Consider the following 18,761-nt stretch of genomic DNA (forward strand, 5'->3'; position numbering starts at 1 on the left):
ATTGTAGCAAAGGTCCCGTCCCCCAGCCGTGCCTCGCAGGACCGGCAAGGCAACGCACATGACTAGTCGGTGTTTTTTCGCTGGAAAGATTTAGATCTGTATTGAGCAATATGCGGGTTGCCTGTAGCATGGCTCCGGGGCCACGTACAGAGATGAGGACCGTAAGGCGGATAGCGGGCGTCACAGCAGAGGCCGAGATTGATATTTGAAGTTCGATGTCAAGACTACCACCCGAGAAAAGGAGGGAACGATCGCGAGAGCGAGGGACAGTGTGACATTTGACTCGCCGACAGTGTGAAACGACCAAAGATGGGGGGCATGCTCAGGTGCCTCTGGACGCGCGGTTTGGAACGTTGCTCGTTCTCGCAGTGCATAAACGGGGGCGCATCTACAATGGCGATGCTCTTGCTCGAGCTCCTATTCGTGCCACTTATCGCAATTCGCGCATGTCGACCCCTGTGCACGTGCAGCTGTGATGCACGTCCGTTGCGTCTTCCTCAGTGGTCGTAACAGATTCCTGCCAAAGGTATGCTTTGTGTCAGACTGACGCCCGTTTTGTTAGTCGCCAGACCCACAGTGAGAGAAGTGACAGACACACAGTCTTGAAACGGCCGTGCAGCCCCGGTTTGAGGTACCGCGCCCCAAGACAGGCGATCTGTAAAGCATGAACATACAAAGTGTCTACTAGTTCCAGGTCTCTTTTGTAAACCTCCGTGGACAAAAGGACCGTTCCCGGATTCCGGTAGAGGCACGAGACGTTCGACGGCGTTTCCGTGAGCATTGGTGCCTTCTACCAGTGCTGCTCTACAGTGCAGATTCAGCTTATCGGCACTGTACCACGGGAGCAAGCTCCACTAGCGTGTTCTGGCGTCTCGCAACAAACCCAGCTGCCCGCAGCCATTGAGCCAATCGCGGTCGGGCAGAGCCACATAAGTCGCACTTTACACGACAAGACGCGACGCCCCAATCTGGAAGCGGCCAAGCCGTGGCTTGCACCTCCGTCCGCCTCCACCATATGCTCCTGCCCTTTTGTCACGAACGACAACGACGACGTGCCTTCCTTTGCAACACACCACCAGCCGCCCATCGCCATCCCTGACTTGCTCCTCCCCTAATCGAATCTCAAAAGTTCGTGATAGGGTTTTGCCTGCCTCACGCCGGAGTCAGCCATAAAGCTCCTCTCATCGTCTGCTGCAAAATTCGTCCCCCAGCCAATCTTTCAGCCTTCCAGCCTCCTTCCGCGACGACCTCCTTTCGTCTCGAGCTTCGAAGCCTCTTCTGTTCGGTTCTTATCGCCCTCGATAGATAGCAAACGTCCGCGACCGCAACGAATTCTTTCTCCGACATCCTCCTTTTTCGAGCAGCACCTGGGTCGACAACGGGCCTCTTTCTTCGGCCCCGAAGCACATGTCACCATGAAGAGCATACCCTTGATCATCAATTGGCATGACCAGAATGCCCCCATCTACTCTGCACACTTTGAGCCGCACGGCAAGGGCCGTTTGGCGACGGCCGGCGGCGACAACAACGTCCGGGTAAGCTCAGGAGTCGATGGCGAGGGCACTTGATCCGCCTTTGTATCTGAGATTGCGGAAGCTAATGACGTCCATGCAGCTCTGGAAGGTTGAAAACGATGGCGAGAGCAGAAAAGTCGACTATCTGTCGACCCTAGTGAAGCACACACAGGCCGTCAATGTGGTCCGATGGAGCCCAAGAGGTGAGCTTTCAGCCATCTTCTCTTTTTGTCATATTAGCATCACTAACACCACAGGCGAGCTGCTGGCCTCTGCTGGCGACGACGGCAACGTCATCCTTTGGGTGCCCTCGGAGACACACCACCCGACCTTTGGCAACGACGGCATCGAGGACAAGGAGAGCTGGCGGACAAAGCATATGTGCCGCTCCTCCGGCGCCGAGATCTACGACCTGGCGTGGTCGCCCGACGGCATGTACTTTATCATCGGCAGCATGGACAATATTGCCCGCATTTACAACGCGGCCACAGGCTCGCTGGTCCGCCAGGTCGCCGAGCACAGCCACTACGTCCAGGGCGTCGCCTGGGATCCTCTCAACGAATACATCGCCACGCAGTCGTCCGACCGCTCCGTGCACATCTACTCGCTGAAGAACAAGGACGGCCAGTACATTCTCAATGGGCTCGACGACAAGACGCCCAAGGTGGCCAACCACAGCAAAGCCGACCTGCCGCCGCGCCACCTCGCGTCCCACAGCCCCGCACCCTCGGACATCACCACGTCCCATCGCTCGCAGCTCGCGGCCATCGACGCCGTCGGCATTGGCGCTGGCCCGACTTCCATAAGCTCGCCTGTTCCCTCGGCGCCGGGCACGCCGACGTCGTTTGCCCTGCCCATGAACCCGCCCAGCGTCGTGAGCCACAGCCGCCGCTCGTCATTCTCCTCACGACGGTCCGTATCGCCGGCCCCGTCAATGCCGCTGCCAGCCGTCATGCCCATGGAAGCCTCGCCCAAGCCGCATACGACGGCCTCGAGCATCGCCATGCGGAATGCGAGCCTCTACGCCAACGAAACGCTGACGTCCTTCTTCCGCCGCCTGACCTTTACGCCCGACGGCAGCCTCCTCCTCACGCCGGCCGGCCAGTACCAGACACAGCACCAAGCCGAAGGCGCCACCAAGCCCACGTACGAAGTCACCAACACCGTCTACATCTACTCACGCGGCGGCATCAACAAGGCCCCCATCGCCCACCTGCCGGGACACAAGAAGCCCTCCGTGGCTGTCCGCTGCTCGCCCGTCATCTACACCCTTCGCCAGTCCACGGCACCGCCAACCAAGCACATTACCATCGACACGTCCTCATCTGAGGAGCCCATCCCGTCCCTCCCCGATCCCATCACCAAGCCTGCCTCTGCAGCTGGCACTCCTTCGGTCATGGATCCGCCGCCACCACCAAGGTCAACCGCAAACGATAGCCAAGGCACAGAGGCGACCGCCTCCGCCGCTGCTCCGGGCGCATCGAGCTCGGCAACCACCACCTCCACGACCACGACCACGACGGCAACGACGCCAGGGCCCAAATCTGTCTTTGCCCTGGGCCATCGCATGATTTATGCCGTTGCCACGCAAGACTCTGTACTGCTGTACGACACACAACAGCAATCGCCCATATGTGTGGTCAGCAACCTGCACTGTGCCACGTTTACCGACCTGACTTGGTCGAGCGACGGCCTGACGTTGCTAATCTCTTCGTCAGACGGTTTCTGCTCGACGCTTTCGTTTTCGCCGGGCGAGCTGGGCGCGCAGTACACGGGCGACCTGACGGTCCTCTCGAACCAAAAGCGGGCGGGATTCGGGGCCGACGACCGCTCCTCTGCCTCGGCTCAAACCACTCCCATTCCTACTCCGACCGCCGTGTTTGCACCGCCGTCACCCTATACGCACCAGCAACGGAACTCGGCCAGCTCGTTCTCGGCGCCCTCGCCACCACCTACAGCCTCCTTTGTCAGCAGCGGCCGCCCGTCGTCTCCGGCACGGTCCAACTCCACCTCGTCTGTCATCACTCAGCCCGGCACCGTCGTCCCCATACCGTCGGCCTCCACCACAAATACCGGCACCGGTGGGCCTGGATCCGTCATCAACAACCCGCCCCTCGTCGTGGGCACAATGCCCAGCCTAGCCGCTGCCTCGCCCAGCAACAGCACCATCATTGCCGGCCTAGCCAACCTCAAGGCGCCGGTTGTGTCTAGCGGTGGTGGCGGCATAAATGGTGGTGGTGGTGGCGCCGCAGCCACCCCGCCCGAGACGCCGCGCAACCGAGCCAACAGTGCAACGAGCAGCATTGCCGGCAGTGTTGCCGGGAGCGTGGCGGGCAGTGTCGTGGGCGTGCCACCGGCTGTGTCGGCGGTGCCTCCCTCGTCTGCTTCGGCTTCGGGCACAAAGCGCGATGCTTCCGCCATTGCCGCCTCCAGCAGCGAAGGTGACGACAAAGAGGAGCCGACCAAGAAGCGCCGGATTGCACCGACGCTGGTGAGTGGGCTGGGCGGCGGCAGCAGTGGTGAGGGATCTAGCTCTTAAGGTTGGGAGTTGGGCCCTCTTTTCTTCTCTCAATTTCTCAATTTCTTTTCTTTTCGTTTTTGGCAATGTTTGGGAGTTCTACGTTTGTCGAAGCAGTACAGTGAATCAAGGGACCGTGGGTGTGCTTAGAGATGGCTGATCTGAGCGTGGATTACAATTTGCACATTGCGCTTCCGTCGTTTGTTTCATTCTGTTGTCAAAAGGATATACTTTGGGTTTCTGCCTTGTTTTTCTTGCAAAGGCGATTGGGTTTGTTGTCATAATTTGCTCATTTTATTTACTGGTCATTTGCAATGGGAAACCTAACAAAAAATTTCCATGTTCATTAACATTCCCCTCTCCCGCGTCCGTTCACAAAATAGTTCCAAATTTCGTCTTGCTGTCCCGTGAAGCACCAAATGTGTACGATGATGAGTCAAGATTGCCTCTCCCAACTGCCGCGTCCCTGAACTGACCTCAAACAGCCTGCCTCCGATGCCTAATAATCCGATCGCGTTTCTATGCAGGCACAAAAGGAAAAGCAGTCTCGCCGAGACAATGCCACCACGAATCGACTTTGACGTGTTCAGGTCTTGTAAAAAGCCCAAGTAAACACATCACACGACCTAGCTGAGCCTAGGCAGCTGCTGTGTCCGCCAAATCACCAATCCTAGAATCATTGGCCAAAGCACAAATTGGAAGACCATCACGACGAGGATGACTCGGCGCTGCCGCGTGTTGAGACGGCCGACCTCACCCTTTGAGTACCATGAGAGCCCGCTGTCAAACTTACCCAGATACACCATGACAGAGATAAAAGGGAACATGCTGACCGCCAGCATGCAATAGAACCAAGTCTGGCGCCGCTGCCGGCCTTCATGGGTGATAAAGGCCTCCGGATCCAGAGGTACGCCATTGCGCTCCAGATCCCGTTGAGACCCGGCTTCCTGGAGTGCAATGGCTTGAAGCTCAGGATCGGTTCCCCGTGTCCGCTGCCGACGGCGTGCATGGTAATCCCAAGGGTACAGTCGAGGCTGGCTGCTGCGGCTGATCAGACTGCTACCAACTGTAAAGCTCGGTCTCGTCCGCTCCTGGAAGCGGTGGGCAAGGTCGTCCAGTCGCAGCCTCGTTGCAGCAGATTTGAGCATGTGGGTTGGGCCGCCATGGCGAGTGTCTGTGCTTCCGAAAGGAAGAATTGTAGCCCCCGTTCCGCCTGCTGTTGTGGAACTCATGGCGGACTGCATCGTCAGGTCCCTGGGCAACGTGCGCCGTTTCTTCAGTCTGTTGCTCTGCTTGGAGGACCGAGTGGAGCTCGAGGCAAAGACGGAGGCAAACCGAGTCGGTGCCCGTGGATAAGCGCGTTCTGGAACACGGATGCGACGGGAATGACGTGCGCGCTTCTTGCTTGCTGTATTGTGAACCCTGAAGGTGTCGGCAGCTGAACTTTCGGTACCAGTTTCTCTTTCGACAGCCTGAAGACGCGCAGCTGCAGGTAGCGGGATGAGCGGGAACGGAAAGCTATGGACAGTGCCGTTGGAGCTTTGAGACGAGCTCGAATCACGCAGCGAGTGGCTGTCATCAATCACATCACCCAATTCAGAGGCCGTGATGTTGTTTGTGTCGCTGCGCGTATTACCAGTGTCACTGGACAACCCCTGAAATTCGTATACTCCGCCCTTTGCAAAAAGAGGATCGCGGTCGGAGCTCTGGGAGTGATGACGAAATTCAAACCTCTTTCTTCCCTTTTCTAATTTGAATGGTGGCGGTTGGAGAGCCATGGGGGAGAACCGACGTGTGCGTCTTCCGTTCAGCTGCCGAAAAGGGCTTGAAACCTTTCTGGCAAGTGCAGCGGCCGCGTCGCTTCCAGAGCGTTGCGAATTTGGGTACGCGCGCGATGGATTCTGAGGATAGCCATTGACCCGGTGAACTCGATGCTTTGGGACCATGACGGGAACATTGATGCCGCTTATGTTATGAATCTGCAGGCTCTCTTCTGAGTCTTCATGTCCACTTGGATGCTGTACAATGCGATCCGTGGATGCATACTCGTCGAAAGGTACGTCGTTAAATCTACTGTCATCGGAGACGTCGGCCACACTACTTCCAGTGAATTTGGCTCCCTTCGAATTGTAGGCCCCTAGTTCTCGACCCGGAGGGGGTTGCAGTCTCATGCTTCCAAAACCAGGTGCCGTCGTGGCCACGGTCTCCCAGTCATCCCGCTCGCTTGAAGGCATGTTTTCTTTCTCCCGCCGGCAGAGGCTACCGGATTGGAATGGATTTTGTGCACATGGGGGCAGAGGCTTCTCGGATGTCATGGTGCTGCCTTGGCCAATCTTCGAGCGGTGGCCACCACTGACACTGGGATTGCGGCTCACATCCTGAAGCACAACCTTCACTTCATATGCACTGCGCTCGACAGCCCAATTTGGCTGGATGACAGAGGTATCGTAAAATCCGTCGGCACTCTCAGGGGTCAGAGAGCGCGCCCTGGTAGGGCCTGTGAGAAAGGGTTCTTCACCGAGGTATTCTTTGGGGATCGGAGGCGGTCGAAGCGGCAATTGGCGAGCAGGACGGTCGTCATCTTGAGTGTAGAGAGTGGCCCGGCTGTGCGAGCTGAGGCCACTGATATGGTTGAGAGCTGCACTGACATCCCTCTCCTTGGATGGATGGAGGAAGATGTTGTAGGTGTCTTTGTCATAGCGGAAGGGGTCCTCTTCCGAATCCGTTGTCATTCCTGCGGCAGAAACTGCCGTACCACTATGTAGGCTTGTGCGTTTTCCCTCCACACGCATTGATTGCACACGGAGGGGCTTTGGATACAGTAGACTTTCTCTGGTTGGAACGGTTAGGAAGGGACTGGCGCGCTTTGGGCTATCTTCTGGCGTGTCTCCTGGTGATGTCTTTTGTCTCCCATCTAGTGCGCGTTGAACATCGACACTCTGCAACGGCCGATCTGCAAGGTCGCCACACGGTGAACTGCTGCGGTCATTGGGACCAAATCCAAGACGATTGACCGCGCCGTCCCGAGCACGCACAATATGCGGGATGACTGGGACAGGCGAGCTGTTGTTTGCATGGAGTGGATTGAGAATGTGTCTCTGGTATTGTGTGTACAGACGCCCAACAGTCGTGTCGGTCGAATACACTGCCATTGCCCTGTGGGAGTCGGATGAGCGATCAGGTCCCTGTGAGTTTCTGCCGGCACCCAAAGGTGAGAGGTTCTCTTCCGATACGTGCCGCACAAGAGGCGAGCAATTCTCGGTTTTGAACGCTGGTGTAGTGACGATGGCTGGTGAGCAGCTTCGCGTACCCTTTCGGTCAAAGATCTTGTCAAGCAATTCTTCCGGGTTTCCGAGATCATTGAAAAGGTCCATTGAACTAGGAGAGAGCGGCGAAGGGAGAAAATCTTGCCGGGTGCTGTTGTCCTCTTGGCGTACAACAGTATCAGCGTTAAGAAAAGTAAAGTTCGTGTCCATGTTGTTCGTGCTGCAAGATGCACTTCCGATCAAGCCATCGGCACCGTGAGATGCCGAGATACTGCGACCTGTGATGCTGCGGTGGGCCTCGCCGAGGTCTCGAAAGCGGCATCCTTTGGGAAGCGAGCTTTTGCAGTCAGTGTTGAGAGGTGCTAAGTCTGGCAACGCACAAAGTTTGGTGGGTAAAAAGGTCGAGTTGAAAGAGGAGGCACGAAGGCCGTTGCGGCTGTTATCTGTTGCAGCCATGCTGAACCGGTAGAGACTACTCTCTCGCGGCCATCAGAAACGGTGGAGGTGGCTCTCCTTGCAACGCAAACTAGAGAAACAAAAGTCGGTACACGATCAACGGAACCAAAAAGGCGTGGGCAAACAAAAAAAAATAAGCGCGTGGCGTTGTGTGGACATATACGCGTTGAACATTCGCTTGGGGAAAGAGCGATGAAAGGGTGTTGCATGTCGTTCCTGCCGTTTTTGGTCAAAACACCCAAGCGGCAAGACTGGACCTTCTGTGAGAAAGAGATAGTCAGAGAAAGAGACAATCAAGGAAAGAGCACATCAGGTCTTATTGTATATATACATGGCAGGGATTTGGGGCTTTGTGGTGTCGAGATATCGAATGACAGTGACAACGACATACACGAGGATATCGCGAGGGGGAAACGGTATACTGGGAGTTTAGGAATCGTTTGAGTTCATCAATATATGAGACGCTGCTAGAATAGCTATATAATCCGTGAATATGGCCTCGAGCTTCAGAGTTGAGGTGAAATGTTATTTTTTTTCTCTTGTTTTATAATGAAAATATGATGTTGATTTTTTTACATTTGATAGGTTTTAAAATAAATGACGAGTAGGCCAGAGTTAAATATCTTCGTTCTATTTTCTATTTTTTTTAAAAATAAATAATTAATTAATAAAATGATAACCTAAACAAACATAGAAGCAAAGCTATACTCTACTTTATTATAGACAGTATCATATGCACGACTTACTGGAAGTCGAAAAGGAGATGTAAATATACACAGTGCAATACAGTGCACAAAACAAATTCGCACTTATAGGCTTAACCTACCGTGAATAATACGCGATGCCCCCCGCCCTTTTCCGACGGGATGGAACGTGCTGGAACTCCAGGGCACTTCTTCCGCGTCGCTCACGGAGTATTACGATACCCCAACACTCCAATCCACACCAATGTTCTTGTGCCGCATACAATACAAGTATGAACAGCGAGTATAGGCACGACCCTGCTCGTCCCCATTGAGGGCTCTCTCACAGGAGTCACCTAGCCCTTTATCCACAGTATCGTATTGCGCTACCTCGTTATCGGATCGCTCCGTGAGGAGCACAGGGCGACCATCATGGCCTCCTCCAAACTGGAGAAGCTTCCAGCCGAGCTGACACTCCAGATTCTCTCCTGTGAGCTTCAGCGGACTGCCTCACTGTCAAAAGACCACCTGTTGCCTTGCCAAATTCTGACCCAGCCGGCATAGATCTCGATGATGACGATATTGCGGCCGTGCAGAGCACATCTCGGCATCTGCGGCTCATTTGCCGCGATGACGGCCTCTGGCGTGGGCGCTGTTTTGGTGCGAGTCGTCTGGCGTCGACGTTGCGCCGCAAGAAGTGGCGCCACCCGGCGCACGCCCAGAATGCGCAGTCCAGCAAGGCACGCCGTATCGAGATTCGGGCGGCATGGAACGCCGTCTTCGACAACGGCGAGCCCGTGTCGTGGTACGACGAGCACATCCAGCGGAGCACAAACATTGCAACGGACTGGTTTGAGCTGCCACGGCGTCGCGATGGCCACCGGCTGCTGGACAATGCCGATGTGCTCGAAGTGTGCGGCGTGGCACTGTTCAGACCACAGGACGCGGAAAAGAACGCCAATGGCAGTGAACAGTCGGAAACGGAGGGAGATGAGGAGGGCGGTGCCAACGATCGACTAGAAGGCGTACCGCTATTGCTGGCAGTGGCCCCGCTCGAGGACGGGTCGGTCTGCCTCTGGGACGTCAACGGCACAATGAAGCGGCGTGGTGCCATTCTGAGCCAAAGCGTGCCGGGTCTTTTGTTTTCGGCGATCCCGAATCTGGAAAACGACAAGCCTATATTTAATGTGACAGAATGCGTGGCCGTGGACAGCCCGCGCTGCCTGGCATACTTTGCCGTGCGGAACCGTCTGTGGCCCGTCTCCGACCTCCTCCCTTGATAATGTGAAGACTAAAGACTAACTTGGGCGATAGGTCTTGTCGTGGTCGATTTGAAAGCACTAGTTGTTGTCAGTGTCAAGGTCTTCCCTCAGACCATCACTGCACTGTCATCGGCAGACACGTCTGTGCCGTTGAGCGTGGGGACACGGGCCGGAATCCACCTCTACGACGTTCGCGTCCACACACATGACGCTGCGGGCGAGTTCCGGCACGTAGACGATATCATCGACGAGTCAAATACCGGGCCCTTTCCACAACCCGGCCCCTTGTCCATTGTCCACGTCCCGGAACACGGCTCGGAAGGCACCATCTCGAACGACATTTTTGCAGCGGGCCGCATCTCCAGCATCCTGCACTATGACCGGCGAAACCTCTCCGTGGTCAAGAACGCGATCCACTCGGGCGCCAGCCTGTGTGGCCTGACCTCCCTTGCCTATCCATTTCCCTCCATCAGGGATTACAGCTATCTGAGGAATAGCAACGGCCAGACCGCAGGGTCTGGTTTCGGAAGCGGCGGGCGAACAGTCGTGGCCTGTGGCGAGTACAAGTCCAAGGGCTCTCTCGAACTGTATCCGGTCGACGAGGGCCAGTCGCAGTCTGACAAGCATATGGTCAATCGCCAGACGTCCTCCTCTGCTAAGATTTTTTCAGTCGCGAGCCACGGTACACGCCTGGCTGTGTCCGACGGTGCTGGCTTTATTCGGTGGTTCGAGCGAGACGGGTTTACGGAAGTCCGGCGGTATGCGCTTGGGTCAGACGACTACGAGGAAGACGGGGGTGAAGAGGTCGAGAAGAACGAGACAGAAGCACCTCGAATGCCGCCGCGCCGTGCTCACAATACGACGGAATCAGGCGATATTGCTCGCAAGCTGCTGCCCGTGTATAGGGTCGGCGGCTTCAGCAGCAAGCGCGACAATAGCTTTAGGAACAATGGGCTGCTGTTCTGGACGGGCGAAAAGCTCGGACTCATCAGCTTTACGCGTGAAAAGGGAACGCGGTCGGCGGACTTTGTCAAAGATACAATGACTGCGGCCGAGAGGGCGACCGAAGAAGCAGGGAAGGCGTACAGATCAAAGATGCGGCAGCTGTTCAAGTCTGCCCGCTACTTTGGTGAAGATAGCGACTCGGACGACTAATTCGCAAGTTACTGGTGCTAGGTGGCATGCACATTACCATCTCGCTCACCATCGACTCGGTTTCATGGCTGTGCCGCCTTCGCAATATAGCATCGTATAATAGTGTCTTGGCCAAAGGAAAATTTGATTTAACGCCCTGGGAAAGGAATCCAAACAACGGGCAGGACCAGGCGACATGCGGTCGGAAACCCTTGCACGCAGACTCGGCGCCAGGGCAAAGTCCAGGGCGCCCAATCGACGGGCGTTGGGTCTCTTGGGCGTCCGTTTGTGCCCAATCGTCGCGGTGCACGACAGCACTACCAGACGCGGCAAACACCAATGCATTCAGTAGGAAAGTCGAAACAGGTCTCCGAAATAGAAAGACAAGATTCGCGACGAGTACGACGTACTGTACTTCCTCTCAATCAGAGCGAGCAGCTCAGCCCCGGCGCATGACAAGCTCACCGCTTGTGCGTGCCGGCGCATGAGGCGCGTGGGTCGTCATTGTAAGCCAATACCACCAATGGCCTCGTCATCTCTCTTGTTTGCTTCGTCTTCATGTCTCGAAACTCGGGGGGATTTCTACCTATTTCTCTCGTTTCGGAAGACACGCAATCGATTCACCGCTTCGTCTGTTATTTTTATTTTCTTCTTCCTTTTTGCTGCCGGCATCGTGTCCGTGCAGGGCTGAGCGTGCTCCGCAATACGCAGGGGTGGCCTTGACCTGGGCACCATATGACATCCGCGTGTGGTAGCAAGAAAAGAAAGCAAATCGAAAGAAAACGATAGACGGATGAAGTGAGTAGATGCAGTGCTACCTCTTTTGGATAACAAAGACTCAAATAGCTTTAGCGCCATGTTCTGCAGGCCCCTGGCAAGTGCTTCATGTGTATTTAAAACGGAAAGCGCCATGCAACAGAAGATGAACACCACCACACCGCTTCCCCAGCATGTGGTATTTGCACCTTCCTGCGGTGGGCGAGAAATCACAGTCGGAAAGAGCAAACGATTTTGTTTACATATGTTCTTGCCCGCTTCACATTGCCAGCTGTTGTCAACAAGGGAAGTACCGGCCTCGAACACGTATAACAATCCTGCCACTTCAATTGGTCTATTACAGGCGCCTTCTCCGGCACCTCCTGCCACTGTAAAAGATGCGGAATCGATGAGGAAGGAAAGTATGGCTCTGTGAGATTCTCAAAATAGGCAGGCCCCACCCTCTGCCATTCGTCCTCCTGCGTCGGCGACCCCTCTGCTGTGTGATGTGGTCGAGCTTCTGTGGACTCACAAAACTCACGAAAATCCAAAGCGACTCACTTCCCGCCGCCGACCCGGCCGCAGCCCAATACACAAGAGCATTTGACACAAAGAGAGCCTCGGAGCCGACCAGGAACAGCTTGGGCCTTGCCACATCGACAGGCAAAGTCCGCCAGCGCCTCCATCCGCCAGCTGCATCTCCGATAAACCGGGTCTGCCTGTCTGGATGCAGCGTCAAAGTCTCCACCTCTGTTGTTGAGGCTGGCCATCAAACGCAGTGTCCTCCGTCCAGTCTTGCTTGACCGTCAAGTCTATTGGTGGCGGACGGCGTCCACCCATCTGCACCATGGGCTATTCTGGCTAGAGAGGTGTCCAATTTTGGGCTTTTGCTTGGTTCAGACGACAGCGTTCGAAGATCATAGAGCCCGTCGACCATACCGCCCTGGCTGCCAGGTGCTTACGTGTTGTACACTTTTGAGTGTGTATGATTTATATCGTTCTCATCTCTTACATTTTCAGCTCTTCTCATACGAGGCACGTCGATTTCTTCTCTGTCGATCCAAGCAACAGGCACAACTACCCCTTTATCACACGCCTCGCCTTCTGCTCCTCCTACCACACAATCCAAACTTGCCATAGTAAGCCCTCGTTCACTCGGGGCGCGCTGAGCCATGGCCTTTTGGGTTCGCGGCGGGAGAGAGCAGACTTTTGGTCCAAGCCATGGAGAGGGGCAGAAGCGGCCATATTACTATGTGGATGACGAGGCAATCGAAACAGTCAATCGGCCATTGCGGGCCTTTGACGACGACGACGACGACACTGACGACAGCCGTCATCAAATGCCGGCATCCTACCACCAGCACGTCCCAGAATGCGATATCCCCTACCAGTCGATTGAACCCCGAGACGACACACCAGCAGAGACACATGTCTTCTTCATTCTACACGAGGAAGGCCCCAACGAGGCGCGGTCGCTTTCGTCGCTGTCCCCGTTGCCCACTAGGGGTGGTTCATCGCCTGGCCTGGATAGATATTCTCCCCTGCCCCAGCCAACAACTATCTGGAAGAACGGTTCGGACCTGAAAGCGTTTGCCACTCATCAGTCATATTACGCCCAGGACTCTGTCCCGGTACCTGTCGCGAAGTTGCCACGGTATGAAGACTGGCGGGATAAAAACCACTTGCATGACACAGCAACCGGCCAAATAAATGTCGTGCGGTCTCCCTCGCCGTACGAGGTGCGGGTGCGGCGAGCAGCCAGTCGGAGACAGACACCAGATGATACGGCACCACATATTTATGCACACTCACACTCTGTGAGCGAAGGATGGGCGGCTCGATCAGATGCTCAAACCACCGGATCGCGTGACCACTATCAACTGGAACGACAACAACTCGATCCGCACATAGTCCAGTCTATTAGCTGCTCCAGTCAGGACCGCGGTGCCAGCAAGCCGTCGGAGCCACTTCTGACCGATGCAGAAGCAGCCGTCAGTGTCGCCGCACACCTCGCCAGCTTCAACCGCCGATTTCCGTCATCGCGACACGAGCGCATCTTGCTCGGCCTGATTCATCCCAAGTCGGTGGATGCAGAATTTGATCTCGACAACAGCGCCCTGGAGAGCATCTTCTCATCCGCCAACGAGATTTTCTTCAACGGCCGCCTAACCCAGCGCGTCCAGTGGGACTGGTCCGACGCCAGCTCCAACCCGCAATACGACAACAAGATCATTGGCCACACCTCCCTCCGCCGTGCCCATATTGGCGGTTTCGAGACGTTCGTTCTGCTGTCGACGCCAATCTTGAGGAGCCGCGAATACAGCCGCCGTCTGCTCATCTCAGCGTTTCTACACGAGCTGATCCACTGCTACTTGTTTATATGCTGCGGCTGGAGTGCACGCGAGTCTGGCGGCCATACGGACGGCTTCCGGCGCATTGCCGACACCATTGATCAGTGGGCTGGGCGCGAGAATTTGTTTCTCTGCCAGGTGGAAGCGGACCTTGAGCGGTTCCGGCAGCCGCCAGAGTGGAATGCAGCTCCAGACGAGACGCCCGTTGTGGACTATAGCGGCTACTCGCTGGCCTCTCCCATCCTTTACAATGCTCGTCTGTGTAACCCAACCAATTCCAACACGGACTGGGAGCGCTGCTTGCATGACCGGTGGGAGCATCGCCAGCACCACCACGGCGCGCCTTCCGGCCACACCTATTCATGGACTTAGGCAAAATTTCCCTTCTGTTAGAATCCTTTTCATATAAACTCATTTCATAACTTTTCACATTCCCTCACTTTCACTTCACATGTGGCAGTGACGACACCAAAGCATCTTCACTGGCGTCTCTTGATCCCTGCATTTATTTTTTCGTTTCCAAGCACTACCTTTTAGACATATTTGTTACTAGGCTTTTTTGTATCCATGACATATACCCCCCATATATCAAATTCAATTTTATGAAAACAGTGTCTTTGCGCATATCTTGTTCGTTTTCGAAAATGAAATCGTTGTAGAAAACATTAGTCATACAGGCGAAGAGCTGCGTCATAGCATCATTAAATTTGCTCTCTATGTGGTCGCTAAAATCACCAAAAAAGATACATGAATATTATAATGGATCACAGCCATTGCTGTCGACGCTATGCTGGTCTACTGGCTTTGACGAATTATGCTGCCGCATACACTACATGCCGTCAGCGTCTTCATCGTCAGGCGAGTAGACGGCTTCATTACAGAGCTGCGCCATCTTCTTGAAGAAACGGCGCCACTCCAGTGGATCGCCTTTCACCTTTACAAACCGGACGTCGAGCAGCCGCGCCGCGCCCGACTCGTCGTCTCCAGGACGCAAGCGGCACCGGTCAACCAGGATCTCACCGTGCAAGGTCTGTTTGCGCCCGTCAGCGGCCCGAACCTTCAACCGGGCGATACATTCGTTGTCTTGGTAGCTGCTGCTGGCCTGCATGACCGATGCTGCAGGTGGGCTGGGGACGTTGAGCTGGTGCAAAGCCGCGCACAGCATTTGCACCAAATGCAGCGGTGGCACGTGCGAGAAGAAGCGCGTGAGCGAGTATGACGGCACAATGTCCTCGAATCGTCGAGCGTGCTGCGTCAGAGTCACGGGTACACCGCGCAACTGTGAGAACTGGCTCATGGCAGGCTCCTCCGCCAGCGCCTCGCGCAGACCGTAGCCAAAACCGGCTGCGCCGCGAGGACCGCCGGCAGCATGGCCGTCGATCCGGTCGGTCCGTGAGATATCGGCGAGAGACGTGGGCTGCGTGGACGACGTGGCAAAGCGCCGCACCGCCCGCAGACCCGGCCGATCCCAGTCGTATGCAGTATCAAGGAGCGGCACGTCGGGCTGTGTGGAGGCAAGCGAGCCCACAGAACCCGTAGAGCCAGAATGTTGGTTGGACCCGTCGAGATCCATAGCGTCGCCGCCACCACGTCGCCTTGCCGTGGCCGGATTTTTCAAGTCGATTCTTAAATTGTCAAGCATTTGGGTGGCGAGCTCGAGAGGGTCGGACACACGATCGTCAGCCGTGAGTAGGCGGTTGGCCCGCGTGAACCATGGATGCTGGCGAATCTGAGCAAAACTGAAGCGCTGCTTTGTGTCGATGCTCATCATCCCGCGCAGCAGGGACAGGGCGGCCGGCGGCACTCGACCCCACAGCGGGTCGGTGCTGTGTCCGTTCTTGGTGGCGTATTCGTAAAACTCCCAACTCGTGAGCACGGGCTCATCCCATGGTGTGTTGCCGACAAGGAGCACAAAGAGGATGACGCCGCAAGACCAGATGTCTACTAAATCCGGACTGTAGCTGTTCTTCTTCGGAGTGGGTGCAGGCGCCGTACTTGGCGGTGGCCGGTTGCACGCAAGCACTTCTGGAGCAATGTAGGGAGGACTCCCACAGACCGTCGAGCTCAGCTTGCGGCTGCCCTTGTACTCGTACATTGTGGCCATGCCAAAATCGGCCAGCTTCAGGTTGCCCGAGGACGAAAGCAAGATGTTTTCGGGCTTCAGGTCCCGATGGGCCACGCCCTTGGAGTGCAGGAAGCTCGTGCCACTGACAAGCTGCTTGAAATAGACATGGGCAATGTCCTCCGGCACGCCCACGTCCGCCTCGATCTTGTCAAAGAGATCGCCACCCTCGGCAAACTCCATGGCGATCCACCGCCACACTTCATCCTCGCCCGTCGCAAACCACTCTATCACATTGGGATGCTGGCCGATATGTGAGTGAAGCGAGCATTCGGTGGCGATCTGTTTTGGCGATATGCGACCATGCTTAACGGCATACTGTTTGTGGATGAGCTTGACGGCAAAGACGGGGTGGTCGACATCCAGCGGGGCGGCTTTCTTTATGCTAGGAGACGTCAGCGCCATATACCAGAGCATCGTGCGGTCCTGTCGGACAGGAAAATGTCGAAGCAAACTCACGATGCAAACGCGCCCCTGCCGATGGTGTTCGAGACGAACCGGAAGGGCAGGTTGTCAGGAAGAGGGGCAAGCTGGGACTGTTGCATGATTAGCTTTGCGGAGCTAGGGAATACGCCGCAGGCCGTGAAGCTTCTGCTCCTATTCTTCCGTCTATGTTGCCGTCTTTTCTCTCAATCGGTTTCCCGTGATATTTTTTGGTGGGCTTTAACTGGCTCTGGATGGAAGTAAATAAAGAACGAATGCACGCCGATGCTTACCATGTTGGAACTGCAGCACGTCCTTCACCAGTTCTGTGTATGTTGGTCTGTCCACAATCCACTGGAGGTTGCTCGCGTGAGGCTCTTTTGAGACGCGACTTTAGACGTGGCGGTCGCGTCTTGGGGTCGCGTCTGGCCGCTTAAATCGTGGCGATGATTTTAACGACCAAGCGCTGACCTTGTCTGAAGAAGAGCGCTGTGAGTGGGGTTCCATAGGCGGAGAGGCGCTACCTCGTTGTTTCCCCTCTGAAATAGTTGCATTCCAGCACTGGGTCTTCATTATCGCTACCTAAAAGCGGGTCCTTATCGCTGGTTGCTGGGTGCAGGGAGGGGCCACTCTTGGGGTCAACTTCTGGCTGCTGGGTGAGGTCCTGCCATCAAGGGCACCAGAATGTAAACAACGACGAACAGCAAGAACCTCCGTGGACGCCGGCCAAAGTCTAAGAATAGGCCCTCTTGGGAAGCCGCTTCTGTCCTTCATTCCTCACCAACGTGGCAGGCACGACCCTTTACCTCATACACTCTCCCTGACAACCAGCGTAGGTATTTTTTCTCACCCTAGCCAGTGACACGCGCCATTGGCGTCTGAACAGCACCTTCCCTCCTGGCCAAACCATTCCTGGGACTCCGACAGTTTGTCTCAGAGTCTAACTTGGAAGTTGCCGCCTCTCTTGTCCATTGGATCTCACTTGCTTTTTCCTATCTCCTCATTTCCTTTTCCTACCTCTTGCTGCTTTGGACGCATATTGCGGAGCTGGTTAACGTTGAAACAAAAGAAGCTTATTCTTTCTTCATACCTTCGCTTTTCTCTCTTCTTTTTCTCTTCATCTTTCTCTTGTCTCGTCTCGTCTACCTCTTCCACCTCGCATGTCCCCCGTTGCCCGCCTCGCTGCCACGACTTTTATAACGACCACGTCCATCGCACACACGACCGTTTCCCGCAGAAAGCCCTCGGTTGCTTCTGTGACTCTTGTCGACAACATCTTCTTGTTTTGTTCTCACTGTCTTCACAACATCCATACATCATGGCCGACGCGCAGAGTGCATCAGACATGCAGGCGACTGCCCTTGGCGGTTTAAAAAAAGGTCCCGATTCACAGAGCGTGACGAAGAGGTGAGGGCTGCCTTTCTTGCTTCTTATTTTTCTGTATACCTCGTCTCGTCGACTGCTAACCTGCACTTCTCAGATTGCAAACCGAACTGATGATGCTCATGACTTCGCCAGCTCCCGGTGTTTCCGCGTTTCCATCGGCCGACGGCAACCTTATGTCGTGGCGGGCGACCATTGAGGGCCCCGACGATACTCCGTACGCGGGCCTCACGTTCAAGCTTTCCTTTGCCTTCCCTGCCAACTATCCTTACGCACCGCCGACAGTGCTTTTCAAGACGCCCATATACCACCCCAATGTTGATTTCTCGGGACGAATTTGCCTCGACATCCTGAAGGACAAGTGGACGCCTGCCTACAACACCCAAACTGTACTGCTAAGTCTGCAAAGCCTGCTCGGCGAGCCGAACAAGTACGTTTCATTTTTCACCATGCACATCATCCTTGTGGATATGCAAGCATCCTTAAGACATCTTGTACTAACTGTGTTGCAGCGCCTCTCCCCTCAATGGCGAAGCTGCCGAGCTGTGGGACACCGATGCCGAGGAGTTCAAGCGCAAGGTGTTGGGCCGTCACCGTGATGTCGACGACGAGTAGACGGACACGACTCTGGCCCCAACGAGCATTGGGCTTGCAGAGCATGGAATTGAAGTCGAAGAAAAAGGACGAATGACGGTGTGAGGGGACGATTAGGCGTGCAAAGGGGGCTATGGGCTGTAGCCATGCGAGCAGCTGTAAGTGGCGACGGGCGATATGTCAAAGGGCAACACCAAGATGCTGTTGGATATGGACGAGAGCCAGTGGCTGGCTGGTTGTGTATTATTTCCCCGTTTCATTTATTTCCCTTTATTTTCTAGCACAGCGACCGGGTACAT

General features: G+C 55.4%; 6 protein-coding genes across 6 annotated transcripts; 4 read left to right on the forward strand and 2 right to left on the reverse strand.

Moving 5' to 3' along the window:
- Window positions 1-1,415: 1,415 nt before the first annotated feature.
- On the forward strand, window positions 1,416-4,053 carry SPSK_03988 (chromatin assembly factor 1 subunit B; the record flags this gene model as incomplete). Its single annotated transcript, XM_016730803.1, has 3 exons — window positions 1,416-1,535; window positions 1,615-1,717; window positions 1,772-4,053. 3 exons carry the CDS (start codon window positions 1,416-1,418, stop codon window positions 4,051-4,053), a joined length of 2,505 nt encoding a protein of 834 aa, XP_016585757.1.
- Window positions 4,054-4,658: 605 nt separating this feature from the next.
- On the reverse strand, window positions 4,659-7,754 carry SPSK_03940 (uncharacterized protein; the record flags this gene model as incomplete). The annotated part of the gene is made up of 1 exon (XM_016730755.1): window positions 4,659-7,754. The coding sequence occupies one exon, from the start codon at window positions 7,752-7,754 to the stop codon at window positions 4,659-4,661; it is 3,096 nt and encodes a 1,031-aa protein (XP_016585758.1).
- Window positions 7,755-8,869: 1,115 nt separating this feature from the next.
- SPSK_04087 (f-box domain containing protein) lies at window positions 8,870-10,854 on the forward strand (the record flags this gene model as incomplete). The annotated part of the gene is made up of 3 exons (XM_016730898.1): window positions 8,870-8,927; window positions 8,993-9,685; window positions 9,752-10,854. The coding sequence occupies 3 exons, from the start codon at window positions 8,870-8,872 to the stop codon at window positions 10,852-10,854; spliced, it is 1,854 nt and encodes a 617-aa protein (XP_016585759.1).
- A 1,907-nt stretch (window positions 10,855-12,761) lies between these two features.
- Window positions 12,762-14,312, forward strand: SPSK_04238 (uncharacterized protein; the record flags this gene model as incomplete). Its single annotated transcript, XM_016731049.1, has 1 exon — window positions 12,762-14,312. The coding sequence occupies one exon, from the start codon at window positions 12,762-12,764 to the stop codon at window positions 14,310-14,312; it is 1,551 nt and encodes a 516-aa protein (XP_016585760.1).
- A 457-nt stretch (window positions 14,313-14,769) lies between these two features.
- On the reverse strand, window positions 14,770-16,607 carry SPSK_04135 (serine/threonineeeee-protein kinase Chk1; the record flags this gene model as incomplete). The annotated part of the gene is made up of 2 exons (XM_016730946.1): window positions 14,770-16,447; window positions 16,522-16,607. The coding sequence occupies 2 exons, from the start codon at window positions 16,605-16,607 to the stop codon at window positions 14,770-14,772; spliced, it is 1,764 nt and encodes a 587-aa protein (XP_016585761.1).
- A 1,196-nt stretch (window positions 16,608-17,803) lies between these two features.
- SPSK_04554 (ubiquitin-conjugating enzyme E2 C) lies at window positions 17,804-18,483 on the forward strand (the record flags this gene model as incomplete). The annotated part of the gene is made up of 3 exons (XM_016731357.1): window positions 17,804-17,892; window positions 17,966-18,298; window positions 18,381-18,483. 3 exons carry the CDS (start codon window positions 17,804-17,806, stop codon window positions 18,481-18,483), a joined length of 525 nt encoding a protein of 174 aa, XP_016585762.1.
- Between the last annotated feature and the right edge of the window lie 278 nt (window positions 18,484-18,761).

Source organism: Sporothrix schenckii (genome assembly GCF_000961545.1).
Source record: "Sporothrix schenckii 1099-18 chromosome Unknown Cont47, whole genome shotgun sequence".
Taxonomy (NCBI): Eukaryota; Fungi; Ascomycota; class Sordariomycetes; order Ophiostomatales; family Ophiostomataceae; genus Sporothrix; species Sporothrix schenckii.